We start from the raw sequence: 13,482 nt of genomic DNA, 5'->3' as shown, positions 1-13,482 counted from the left end.
AACAAACCTCTAATCACATTTGGTGCAACCAATATTGAGCTCTAAAATTAAGATCTTTAAACAATTACTTTTATATTTCTTTCAAAAGACAAACATGAGGCAGTCTTCCTTTAACACCCAGGGAATGCTTGTAAATATTTCTGCAATTAAGCATAAGATTATTACTCGGACTACATCAATATGCAATCTATGCTTTCCATTCCCTAAAGCATCTAAAATTGAAATTATGAGAAACTCAGACTTATTTCCACAGAATTATAGCTTAACAGCTCAAGTCAAACTTGGAGATCTAAAAAGGCAAGAGAAAGCAGATAATTTCAGTGACAGCAGAAGCAATGTAGACTCCAAAATAGTCTCTTGCTTACAGAAACATTTAGAGATGTCAAGATTGAGAAATAATCAAAGTTGTGAGCAAGACCAACCTTAAGCCAGGGTCTCTACCTTCTCTGAATTTGAAATTACCCCTACTATACAGACTGCAGAAACATATTTTGTCTTACTGGAGTCAGAAGAGAATAAGAGAATAAAACCCTGTAACTATTTGCATCCACCAAAGATATAAAGCAGTCTTGCACAAAGTTTGGAAATGAATTCTTGACATTCAAGGTCCTTCTTCTACAGCTAGACAAGATAGAAGACTGACAATCATGAGTCTAATGAAAAAATGCGGTAAATATTCTAGGTTATTTAAAAGAAGTATTTCTGATCATAGAGTATTTTATCAGTTGTGTGAAATTCTGTGGAATACCACCCCAGCTCTGAAAACACCAGAAAGCACTAGCTTTGAATACAGCAGTGATGATCCTAGCACACACCAATGACTTGGACAGCATTGACACATACCTGAAAAATCTATGGTGGCCAAATCATATAATATATTCAGTAACTTCTAGCCAGAGAAAGAACTACCCATGAGCTTGCATGCTTGCAACACTTGTCACAGCATTGCTCAAACTTAACTAAGTCAATGCATGCAGGCACCTGAAGGTAAGCTAGTTAAAAGTATTCTACTACATGCATGATACATCCTTTGAAGATTTCACAATACATATGGCTTAATTTGTCAAAAACTTTTGTTTTTCCTCAACACACTGTAGTTTGATTTCTTGATGCTTAACAGTTATAACAATTCTTTTTGTTTGATGAAACAGATCATCATTTACCAAATTTACCAAGTTCCCAGACTTAAAAGATATGATTAGTGTGACTCCTTTTCCACTTTTAGTGTGCTCAAGTCAACCTTCTGAGACCAAGAATTCATTTTACTTGAATTTTGTGTTGCTTTTGACCCTGGTAGTAGGTTTACTCGGCACTGGAGGCAAGAGAAAGGAATTTTCCTACAACAGTCCAAATACAACTGAAAGCTAGTGCAAAAAACCCCCACAGGCTCAAAAAATAATTTGTGAACAGAAATTGTAATAATTGAGCAATGTAAAACTAACACATGCATAAGGATTTTTCCTTATTTAGAATACTAATACAATGGAAGTTGAGCCATTTAAGTCCAGTATCAAGGGTACAAATGCTGAGAAGATGAAAAACAGTTGTCCCACTTCTTTCTAAGAATAAATACAGCTTCTTTGAATGAGAACCCTGTGAGTCCATCTACTGACAACAGTAGAAAACTTGCCTCAAATCAAACATCAAAGAACAAAGAAAATCACTTCCCAGTAGCTAAGTTAGAAACAACAGTTATTTTACCAAATGTGCATTGCTTAATTGCATTGCTGAGAAAAGCTAGACCGGTGTTGTCACTAGTTTGACAGAAATGCTTAGATAAATTATTCCCAATAATAATGTCTCATTTTTCCACCAAAATATTTTTTCATAGTATCTATTTTACAGAGATAAAATAACACTGGCTAAACCAAGAGTAACGTATTAATAATGACCTTTCTATTAAAATCTGGCGCTCACACTCTTATAAATTAAAGCACAGCATAGCCTGAGAGTATTTAGAAAAGACCATTCATTTGTGCAAGTCGAATTCTTGATTTAACATTGAGCTTGGCACTTCTGGTTCCACAAGTTCAGTGCAAAATGACACCACAAATTTAGGATCAAATTTCTTATCACTGCTTAGAACAGTGGAGACAAGCTGCAACTGAAATTCATATGGATGGAGGCAGTTGCACCTGTCGGACTCTGCAGATGAGAGATGAAGAGTCCAAAAAGAATTCAGACAGGTCTTTGGCCAGAAGAGAAGAGGCTCTCCTGGAGCTCAGGGAAAAGATTACCTGCATGGCATTCAGATACAAATTAGCTCTCTGAACTTCCCCATTAAAGAACATTTTTTTGCTTTTATTAGCTAGCTGCATGTTATTCAAGATTACCTCTGAAGATACATATTTAACATACTTGTTAGAGACACATAGGCTAGGTATAACTTGAGCCTCTCCCTACAGAAGAGGAAGGATTAAAAAAAGAGACAACCCACTGAAAGATTTTTGTCTAAGACTCTGAATTTCCTTTCATCAGAATAACCTGTAAGGCAGATATAATATTAATGTAAAAATCTTTTGAAATACTAGAGAGGATGGCAGCATATCAACAAAACCATTCTCAAACAGCAACTAATTGCCTGAGGCCAAATTCTTGTATTTGCAAGTTAAGAAAACCAGTGACTTAACTCTTTCATAGCATACTGGCTCAACTGAATGCTCAAGAACATCAGACCATCTGTTTCTTTCCCGCATTCTCACTATTTCCACGTACAAAGCAGTATGTCAAGACTTCTTTTAACTCACTTGATCTTTTGGAAGAAAAGATGTCATCTCACAACAGTTACGTAGGTAAGGGGGTATAGGGGAGATAAAGTCAGAAGTTTGGGGTTTTTTTTTGGGGGGGGGGGGGTAGATACAATCCTGGTATCTACCAGCCTGAAAACAGTAAGTATGAAAGTAAAAATTCTCTACCCCATATAAAGAGATGTTCAGACCCCACTACCCACCGTGCAGAAGCATTTGGGCGTGGTGGGGAAGGGGCAGGAGGGCATACCTGAAAGGACCTTGGCACTTGCTAAGTTAATTAATCTGCAACTGTAGATGTCGTATAAATACTTTCAAATATGGATCAAACCAACCCAAGAGTACAGTTGAAGCTCTGTAGATAGCACAGCCAGATGCCATGGATTATCCATGCCACATGAAAAGGAATAGCTCAGGCCCAGGGTTGCTACAAAAGGCAGCATCAAGTGGATGCAGCGTTCAGGGGCCAGCTCTTCACCAGGAACAGCTGTAGCTGCTTTTGTGCAGCTTTGAGCTCAACTTCACAGCCCTTGCCAAACTCTGCTTGGCTCCACAGTAATTCACCTCTGGAGCCTCACCAATCTCTTTGCACAAGTGCCAGGGGACGCAGGACCAGCACTCACAATTTTTGCTCCCAGGATCAGCTCAGGCTTATTAGCCTCACCGGGGAGTCCTCTGGGTGTGCCGGACCCAAGCAAGCTCCATGCAGGTCTCAGCTCTCTGTGGGATCCCCAGAGGTCTTGGGAAGTTATTAATTCAGCCCCAAAGATGCAGAAACACTTGACCTGACTACACCGTGGCCCCAGCCAGCTGAAGGGCTACAAAACATGGCTCAGGTAGAGCGACACAGGGCCCAGCGACTTGGTGAGGGCCCACCTAAAGGTCGATTTGAGCACCTATCAGCCACGAGGCTCTGCAAACCCCTGTCATGAGCTGGAGAAACATCACAGCCGGGCCCAGCCTAGCCCAGCCCGACAGATACACAACATGCCCCCCAGTGCCCCCTCTCTGCCTGCATCATGCTGGTTTTTACTCTGATCGGGGTACTGCAGCACTTGCTTTGGGCAGCGGAGACTTGGCTGTCACTGGGATACGCACAAACACGCTCTGCTGCTTTCAGACTACCATCCAAAAACCTCCTTCTCCTAATAGTTGGGAACCTCTCGACTTCCAGGTGACGATAAAGCATGGCCAGGTTGTTGACTTTTTGTGCATGTGACAGCATGGCTGTTATCTTCAGCACAGGTCTGCCCATCTGCTGTCTGAAAGCACATCAGGTAAGCATGAAAACAGCAATCATGCTGTTCTTCCTCCCAGCCTTCATTTTGCAAAAATAAAAAAATCCAGCTATTTAACGCTTTTTTTGCATAATAAAGTTTCAGTCTGTCTCCACACCACCACCAAATTTACCTTTTATGATTGTGGGTGGCTGTAACTGGATGTTGTGTTACAGAGGAGAACCTACCAGGGTTTTGATACATTAAGATTTTCCATAAGGTTGCGTATCTCCATTAGAATTACTTCTGATACATCCTGGGAATGCATTTATGTTTTCATGAGTGGTTCAATCTTTGTATGATTAACCAGCAGTTGGAGCCCTTTTCCTCACCATTTAATTCTGGCAGATGACCTGTTTATAGCTAAAATGTTGCTAGCAACTCCTGCATGTGTGACCTTTCACTTTGAATAATTTAATTTTGTCTTACTCTACTCCAGGCCTCAGGAACAACTAGGTCTTACTGTATTAAAATCTCAGCTTCCACTGTATCAGTTTGGTCTCTCAGCTTCATGTCATCAGTGAAATTTCAGCAGTGCTCCTACTTTCCTGTGTTAAGTTCATTAGTGTAAACACTAAGCCAAGTAGGTCCCAACACGCCGGAGGCAGATGTTAGCAACCAGGGTATCTACTGTGGGTTCTTTGGAAGTTTACAGAGTGCTAGAGAAGAGTGGAATAAATATGTTGGTGAAACAAGGTGCTGCTACTGAGAGGGAACCCTAGAAGCCTGCCTGATCTGCAAGGAAACAAGTGCATCTTCTTCACCGACAGTCACTGTAAGCCAGCGTACTTACCTTGCATGCAAGGAAACTGTTGGTAAAGCATGCAACACTAAGAATCCAGGACTAAAACTAGGGGCAAATACAAAATTGTAGACAAATAGTAGACAACGGCTGAAAATTTTCTGCTAAGCCTCCTTGTATCAAAAGGAGATTCGCATTAACGTATATAAGCTTTGAGTTAGGCCTTACGGGGGGGGCGGGCAGGGGGAGAAGAAAAAGAAAAAGCAGCACAAAGGTAACAGTAAAATTCAACTTCAAACAATGCCTATTAATTCACTCTTGGAGGGAAGTTTAAAATGCAGCAATTCAGGGAAAGCAAGCTGGAAGGTAAGACCAATGAAAAACACCGCAAGTGATAACAGACAGCAAAGATATGGCAATACAAACCATCTGAAAGGCTGAAATTAGTGCTTCCATGAAGTCAGCACAGAAAGACTCATGCAATGACACTTAAGCAATGTATTACTTTCTGTGAATCATATTCTTAGGGGAATACAGAAGGTTTTCAGAGGCAAATAAATAATACGAACTGAAATGAGGAGAAAAAGATCAAAGAAGTCTTTGTAGATTAACTCAGGAGTATCTACAAAGAAGAGCAATTCAGGAGACATGAAAGCTAGTGTTCAGATCCTTCAGAAATTTGAAGACAGTGACATAACAAAACCAAAATTCTCCTGGTTTCCAAAGAACATGCCTCAAAATGAAATTGTAAAGGAATACATAGTAGTTTCCTAGAAGCACGTGAGAAGCCCTCATCCTCAGTTACTATTTTATATCACACTATTCCTCATTATTTAGACAGACCCCGAGGTAGCCCTGCAAGTCTGTGCTGTAATTAACTGCTCTTCAGCTAGCAAGTGTATGCATAATGGGAAGCCTAATGAGCATACAGTAAATTAGAAATATATATATACACACACACACAGAGTAGGTAATAGTGAATAAATAATAAAATTAGCTGGTTTTCACATGGTTATAAGTTTAATTCTTAAGGAATCACTACAATAATCTTATCTTGCAAATTATTAATGACTATTTTTCAATAGGTCCCACCCTATCTAGTTTGAAGGGGCAACACGGACTGATGCATCAAAATCCTCAGCTCAGTTCTACTTGTGTTTAGTATCTGAATCTTACCCTTAAAGTGAATTACAAGCAAACGAAAAATGCCAAAAGACTGCAACTAACTTGGCCAAGCAGAACTCTCTAACAATATACAATAAACTACCACATCCAGAGTGCATTTATTAATCTGTCTTCACCTTCTAGTTGCTTGACCAGTGAAGTTATGTCTTTTAATACTACACATAGCGTCTCTCCCACAAGCTTTCTGCTTTCAGGCCTGCGTCCAAGAACTCTGTAGGACCACTAACCTGAGGGACAAAGGCTTAGAAGCCTGTTTCTAATTTAAACCAGTGCTAACAGCACAGAGACAAATACAACCAAATTCAGCCACCATGCCCAGACCATTAAATTTTAAGTTACAGTGGAATTAAAATGTGGCTGCAGGTCTGCCATCTCTCACCCTCAGCTATGTGTCAATGCTTGCTGAACCTGGCAAGTAGACATGCACTGTCGCTATTGAGTGCAATGCAAAGCAAACAGTCGAAAAAAGCAGGTAAGACGAGAGATTTGCCTCGGTTCGGAATGATTTTACAGCTTTGCCCTGTGATTTCTTAATAGATCTTTGGTTATTAATTTTATATAACTTGATAAGTAAATCATAGTTAAACCCCTGGTTTTGCATGTACCAGGTGACATTAAGAATCCAGGTATTAACAACAGTTACCATTTGCATTGAAATAATTCAAGTTTAATATTAAACTCTAGCTTTTTATTAAAAGAAAAAAAAAAGACTCAAAAAGGAGTAGTGGACACAAACAAGCAAGCTCAGGAAGTCTGTATCTAAATGTTTCCTGCTTAAATAATAAAATCCTGCCTTCACCAAGAATCAACAATAAAAACTCCCAAAGACCAATTTGTTTTTCTGACAGTATCTATGGTTTTTAGTAATACGCACTGTGTCTGAATGACAGCAAGCAGCCCAATAATAATGAGACAGACTGGGCCTCCATTTGCCCTCAGGTATGTGAGCACCTTCAATAAGCATCTGACAGAAAATCTGTGTCTGATGAAAAAACTGATCCGAGATAGCTATGAATTTTGCACTCTCAGTGGAGAGGACACACTGTCAGCAGGGTAAATTGTTCCATTGTGTACTTCACGAATGCCCCGTTCTGAGAAGCTAGAACCATACCGTGGTTAAACTAACAGAAGAAAAAGTACTGGAAACTAATAAAGCACAATCTAAAAAGAAACAAACTTAGGAATGCAGTGAATGTTTTTTTATTAATTCTTCCACATATGGTTTTTATTGCCATCCAAAAACTTTATAATAAGTGAACAAGTGATTCATATATGGAGCTGCTATCACTGAAAACCAAACTCAAACATGGAATCTCAGTGACAAAAAATTACCTTTTATCTTAAAGTAAGTCAGGTCTTTAACTTCTGGGGATAAAAATATGAATGCTTTATGATTAATACTTTAAAAATGTCTCTGCTGAAGTGAAAAGCAAGATGGCTTTTATAGGCAATTATAAACACCTGCTGGTAAAGAATTTAAAAGAATAACTTCAGCTAGCATCCTTTTAAGGCTGTAGTAAGCACCTGTTCATTTCACCCACAGGTTTATTGGATTTTCACAGAATTTTAATACCTCCTTGGTACTGGATTTTATTGTAAAAAGGTTGTCCTGGTTTACAAGGATAAACAAACAAATGTTCAAAAATAAGCTGAAAAACTTAAACCCAAAAATCTCTTCAGCAAATGTATGGAAGTGTGTGTAATACTTCCCTCCTTGGATTGGCATCACCAATCCTGTCTGTATTACCTCTGCTTCAGGATATACCCAGATGCATAAAGCTCAGGACTAACCTTAACGTGGAGTAAATGCAACTCAACCCAAGTGGGAGAGATAAAGGTACTGAGGGAACAAAACTGGGTACTGAGATAGAAGGTACATGACGAACACTGGTAACACGCATGGCCTCAGCATGGTGCTGAACAGAGGAAACTCAAGTGACTGCCTGCAAGGCAGCTGCAGGCTGCGGCTCCCCATGCTGCTGCTGCTGGCAGGAGGAGAGAATTGCCCAGGTCTTCCTGACATTTACATGCAACACGTGCAGCACGCTCTCTGGGGGACCCCGTACCTAAGCCAATTCAGACAGCGAAGCTAATGCCTTCCACTACTGAAGCTCATCTAGGAGTCTCACTTGCTCCCTCAAGTCTTTCACTTTTACAGCTAACACATGCTACCAACAGAAATCACAATGAACGTGCACAGATAGTCACTAAGCAGATAATATTGCAGTAACTTCTGCTGCCAGAAAAATAAGATTCCAAGAACTAAACGTGCAAAAACATATTTCTCTACATTTTGTGGTACTGTACTCTATCAACATGTTTCAAAGCAGTTTCTTTAATAGCTGAATCAAAAAAAGGAAACAAAGCAATTCCAGGATCTTCAAAGCTACACAGAATTGTTATCTTCCATCCTATTATCCCATGCAAACACCTTCTGCTATGATAATTTCCAATTTCACTGTTTCCAAACTTATTTTAAGTGTTTGTAAAAACACTGAAGTATTTTTACGTAGATTTGCTTCAAAACTTGACAGTTTGCACACCAGCAGTCTTCCCAAGAGTCTCCTTCATACTATTTCTAGGAAGCACATTGACACAATCACTAGCGCAGGAGGTGTGTGCCGGGGGGTGTGCGCAGTGTTTCACATACAGCCTGGTGAAATGAGCAGCTCAGGGGAGCTGCTGTAACTTAATTAACACCCCGCAAGAGACTGCTCGCCTCTACAGGCAAAGGCTGGCAAGCTACAACGGAGTGTTAAAGCAGCTATAACTTTTCATGCCTTTGGGCTGCAGAATGGGAAGGTCCTGCACAAAAAGCATGAGCAATGGGTACCCTTCATCCCACCCTGCCCAAGACAACTCTGTCCAGCTGCACAGGATTTACCTCCAGAAATTATGTTAACTGTCTGTGCAACTCTTCAACTTTCTGACTGGTTGGGTCAAGGTGCCAGCTGGAATTTGGTTTATTTATGTGGCAACTCTCAAGTACAAACCAGGCTAAAGTCACCTGCCCTGAACAGGATGCTGCACTACAGAGAACTGGCTGAGTATTGCTAAGCTTATACTGGAAAGGATGGGGGGATCCTCTGCAACTACAGTAACTAAAGGGTGGTTACTTCTGTGGCAGTAAACATCACAAAACCTAACACGGCCTTACACACACATGCACGCACTAAAAGCTGTCCAAAAACACACTCACTGGTCCATATTGGGGAAAAAAAAAATCTTTGGAGGCTGAATCCTGCTAATCACAACTCCATCCATGTTAAAGGCAGAATGATGTTTTGCCACTATGCGTATTTAAAATGTTAGTAAATGCATTTTCTACAACAAGACTTTCTCTCCATCTTCCATATACGTGAGGCCACTGCCGTCTGCATCATATTTCTCTTTCATTCCAGTTGGGCTCTGAACAGACTATGGCATGACACACATGGAAGGTACCCGCTCATCATTCAGTGAAAGCTCACATCATCTGCAGAGCAACACAACAGCTAGCAGGGTACACATCGAGGCCACGTGAGTTATAGCTACCACGATGAGAGAACTGAAGGACAGCCCATTCTTGGCAGAACACGTAGAATTGTAGAAGCACATTGTAAGGAAAGAATTAGTATTGAAGGTATTTCAGCTGTATGCAACTTGGTTTTGTGAAAAGTTGTGTTTGGTAGAAAGGTTGTTTTTAATATAACAGCTTTATTTAATTCTTGCAAAGCTAAATTGCAGCTGGTCTGGACGCTACTGATTAGTTTTCTTTTTACAGTAACCATTGCTGCACATATGTACCATTCCACAGCTGGTGTTAAGCAACCCAGCAAAAAGAAACATTTCTTCTTTGTTCCTGATGCTTATGCACCCTCTTTCACTGCTCTTGTCTTTGAAGGACAGATGCTTTGGGTAAGCATCAACTTAGAATATTTTTAAATCTGTAATTTCTCTGTGAATTAGAAAGAGATGAAGCAATTGGATTCAAGTCGATTTTGCTTTCATTACAACAATTCATATATTAACTTCCAAAAAATTTGCATGTTTTTTTTTTTCTTTTGGAAAGAAAATCCAGAGAAGACCAAAAGTAATCAAACTGTGTATAATGTAATCTTGCTTACAGCACAGAATTTGGAGACTACAGATTTGTTAATTAGCAGAAAAAAAGCATGAGAGAGGACCTCTGTACATAGATGCATGTTGTGTACAGCATGCACTTGGGTTACATGCTTTAGTTTTGAAACTGCATGCTTCAGTACTGTTTGCGGGACACCAAAGCAGAGTAGTTTTGCGACACAAGAATGGATTTCTTTTGTGGTCACATCCCACCATGTTCAGATAGACAGCTCCTTTTCCTGTCTAAACAAGCCAGCAGCAGCAGGTAGCCACAGAATGCAAGATTCATCAGTGCAAAGACATACACTTTAGAAGAGACTCATTTTTCATTTTAGGAGACTATATTAAAACTTTCAGTCTCTGTTCTTGTCTAATCAGCATGTTGTAATATTGGCAAGACAGAAAGCTGAGATAAAACAAATCTTTTAGTTGGCAGTTCTTAATATTCTGGTATCTTAGGCAACAATGCAAGACTTCTAGAACCTTACTTGAACACACATTCCTCTCAAAGGATATTATGCATGTAGTAATTTATTTTAGACTACCCCCAAATAATCCCCACATAGATTGCCATGTGCATATGTATATAATAAGAAAGTTGAAATACTTATTTAAATGCTCAAAGTTTTTAAGAGATCATGCACTGATGCTCTTTGATGGTGAAAAGCCAAATAAAAGATTCGTGAGAACGCTAAATTAGAAAGCAACCAAAGGGCATAGTTTAATTCTTACCTTGGCTGTTTTTTTCACGAGTTGACATTTTTGCTGGTTATGGGACAGAAATAAAATATCTTAAAACTATTTCTAAAGTCTCACTCACAGCTGCTTGGATGAAGACTGGCATATAGATCAAAACTTTAGATTCTTGTTTTCATAACCTCTATTTATGTACATACAGAGAAAATAATCAAAAAATGATTTTTTTGTTTCACAAAAGTAAAACGAATCCTCCCACCACCCACGAAAAATTTCTATCCTTCCTACAGATCCAATTTGATGAGGCATTTCTCCATAATTTCAAAGATCCTTATACAGGTCTTAAGTAACATTTGGCCAGATGAATTCTTGGAGTAATTATTCATGCTATTTTAGCTTTATATCCCTGTTTCATAAGCATACGTCCCAATGTATTTAGAGAAAATACTATTCAGTCAAAAGCAAATCTTTTCAACTTCATCCAGTATTTAAAAAGAAATGTTTTTGTTTACCTTGGCTGATGATGACATCTTTGTGCCTGGGGAAAATTCAAAATAATATCATTAATAACATGTGAAATGCTTATCAAGCCAACACCATCTAGTTCTTACACATTATTGCATTTGGCAATCTCATCAGATTCTGTGTACAGTGTAGCTGTAGTACAGGATGCTAAATAACTAATCTTGGTCATCGTAGTGCTTTTTTACACGTATTATTTTATGCAGTTCACTGTATCTTTCGAGTAACTTAAAGTCTTAGGAACCCTTGCCATAGGGCCAAAGAATTACAAAACGCTTTTAAAAATAAATAATGGAGGGCATATTCCTTGTGCATGGAATATTCCATTTTGAGAGAGCAAACTTGTAATAACCAAATGTTTTAAGCTGCCAAACACCCTTAGGCCTGCATGCAAAGCATTTAACACCTGTCAAAATAAGCTGTCAGCACACAACACCACAAATTTTTCTAGGAATTAACCCTGTTGGATACATGGATTAAATGTAAGCAAGTTGCAGCTTCATTTAAACCGGATCCATGCAGCATTACTGGACGGACAACACAAGTCCTCAAAGGAGTGCAGTTGAGACGTCTCTCCTCACCAGAACCAGGAATGAGCTACTCACAAAAAACCTCAATCCTTTTTTGTGAAGAGGGAAGAAATACTAATTTGCAGCATCAGACCTACTTCTTACCGGAAAAATACTCCTTTACGGGAGAATGTATTACATAAAAAAAACCCCTCTCTTGAATTCATTTGAAATTCAGCAGGATGGTATGAGTGGCATCCAGTATTTTTAGCTGGATGGAGGTCAAATTTTTGTAACAGTGACAAAGGGTCAAGCATATGCATAAGGAAAGTCATCTCTGGCTATTGGTAGAATCACCCTTCACCACACTGCCAAATGAAAAATTAAAACTGGATTCCCAGGCTTGCCTGAAAAACACTGAATGATGGTCTGCCATGGGAACCCTCTTACTTCTTATGGCTTTATCAGACTGATTTACAGCCCAGTGCTGGCTTAAAGACTAAGCTTACTAAACAAAGTTCATATCCTGGGCTGGTAGCGCAAAGCATATGTAAAACATTTCTGTCCTGGGGCCCACATTAGGGGCTGAATTCTATTCCCTTGCACAAGACTCGGGTAACTTCAGTCAGATTAGGCCAACGTTTCTTAACTGGGAACAATAAATGCAATATAACAATATGCTTTTGCACAATACCAATTCTTTTAGAAACTGGGCACACAGGATGTAACAAAGAAATTAGTATTAGTGTGTGCTCTTGAATGCAAATAGTGCTTTTATTATAAATGTGAGCATAAGAACAAGGTACATAAACAATACAACACCCAGTCTTCAATCAGGTGATGGTCTACAATTGATAACGTTTGAAGCTTTAGTTTTTGCCAAATACTTTAAGATACAACAGCTTCAAGTTATGAACAGACAACTTTCTCTAACAATAATTACTCCAAATCTTTCCTTGTCCGCTCTTTTTTTAGATACCTGATTTTTTTTCCTATGTTAGAGACTACAGAAGGGCAGCATTTAAAGTCTGTTAGAAAATAAGCAGAATCACAGGAAAATGAAACAAGATACCTCTATTTTGACCATGCCTGAACCAATATACAAAATGTCAGTAAAAGAAAAAAATTTTTTTTAATTAGCAAATTTGAAGTATATACCACATTGTGAAAGACACTTTAGTAGCATAACAAAAACCAAGAAAAGAAACTTGGTAAGTAGAAATCAAGACAGAGGGTTTTTTCATTCCAAAATATTATCTAGCAGTACCCTGCTATAATTTAAATTGCCAAAGGGCTTTTAAATTCCAACAGTGAAAATCAATTATAAAAGGATAAGAAATACTTGCAAAATATGTAACCCACAATCCCTCACACACAGCACTTCACTGCTCTGCAGAACTCTTCAGGCTAAGCATAAAGCTTTTAGTAAATGTGCTGATATCCACACCCAAGATTAATTTAAGATGTTTTTGTTCTTCCCATTCCTAGGAAAGAAGGAATGCACTTGCACTGCTCTTGACTCTAAGTATGTATTTGACAGTCTTATATGCAAGCTAAGGAGAGCACTACAGACACGGTCATAAAAAGACTGGAAATTCCTCTGAAAGGTCTGAGAGTATTATTTGTCATAGTGGGAGGGGTTTTCAGGTAGTTCTGCCTTGGACCACTTAATGGCTATTTGAATGAAGATTAATGAGCAGATG

The 13,482-nt window shown here is 39.0% G+C and overlaps 1 protein-coding gene across 1 annotated transcript in view; it reads right to left on the bottom strand.

The window, feature by feature from the left end:
- EML4 (EMAP like 4) overlaps positions 1 to 13,482 on the bottom strand; it is a 95,303-nt gene that overhangs the window by 40,241 nt on the left and 41,580 nt on the right. The window contains exons 6-7 of the mRNA XM_075706694.1: positions 11,261 to 11,286; positions 10,785 to 10,817 (exon numbers count right to left, since the gene is read on the bottom strand). Of these exons, the coding sequence (XP_075562809.1) occupies positions 10,785 to 10,817; positions 11,261 to 11,286 (59 nt within the window). The remainder of the gene's footprint in view (positions 1 to 10,784; positions 10,818 to 11,260; positions 11,287 to 13,482) is intronic.

This window comes from Pelecanus crispus, chromosome 3 (genome assembly GCF_030463565.1).
Source record: "Pelecanus crispus isolate bPelCri1 chromosome 3, bPelCri1.pri, whole genome shotgun sequence".
Taxonomy (NCBI): domain Eukaryota; kingdom Metazoa; phylum Chordata; class Aves; order Pelecaniformes; family Pelecanidae; genus Pelecanus; species Pelecanus crispus.
Note: the sequence above shows the minus strand (reverse complement) of the source record. Positions and strands in the feature narration are given on the sequence as shown.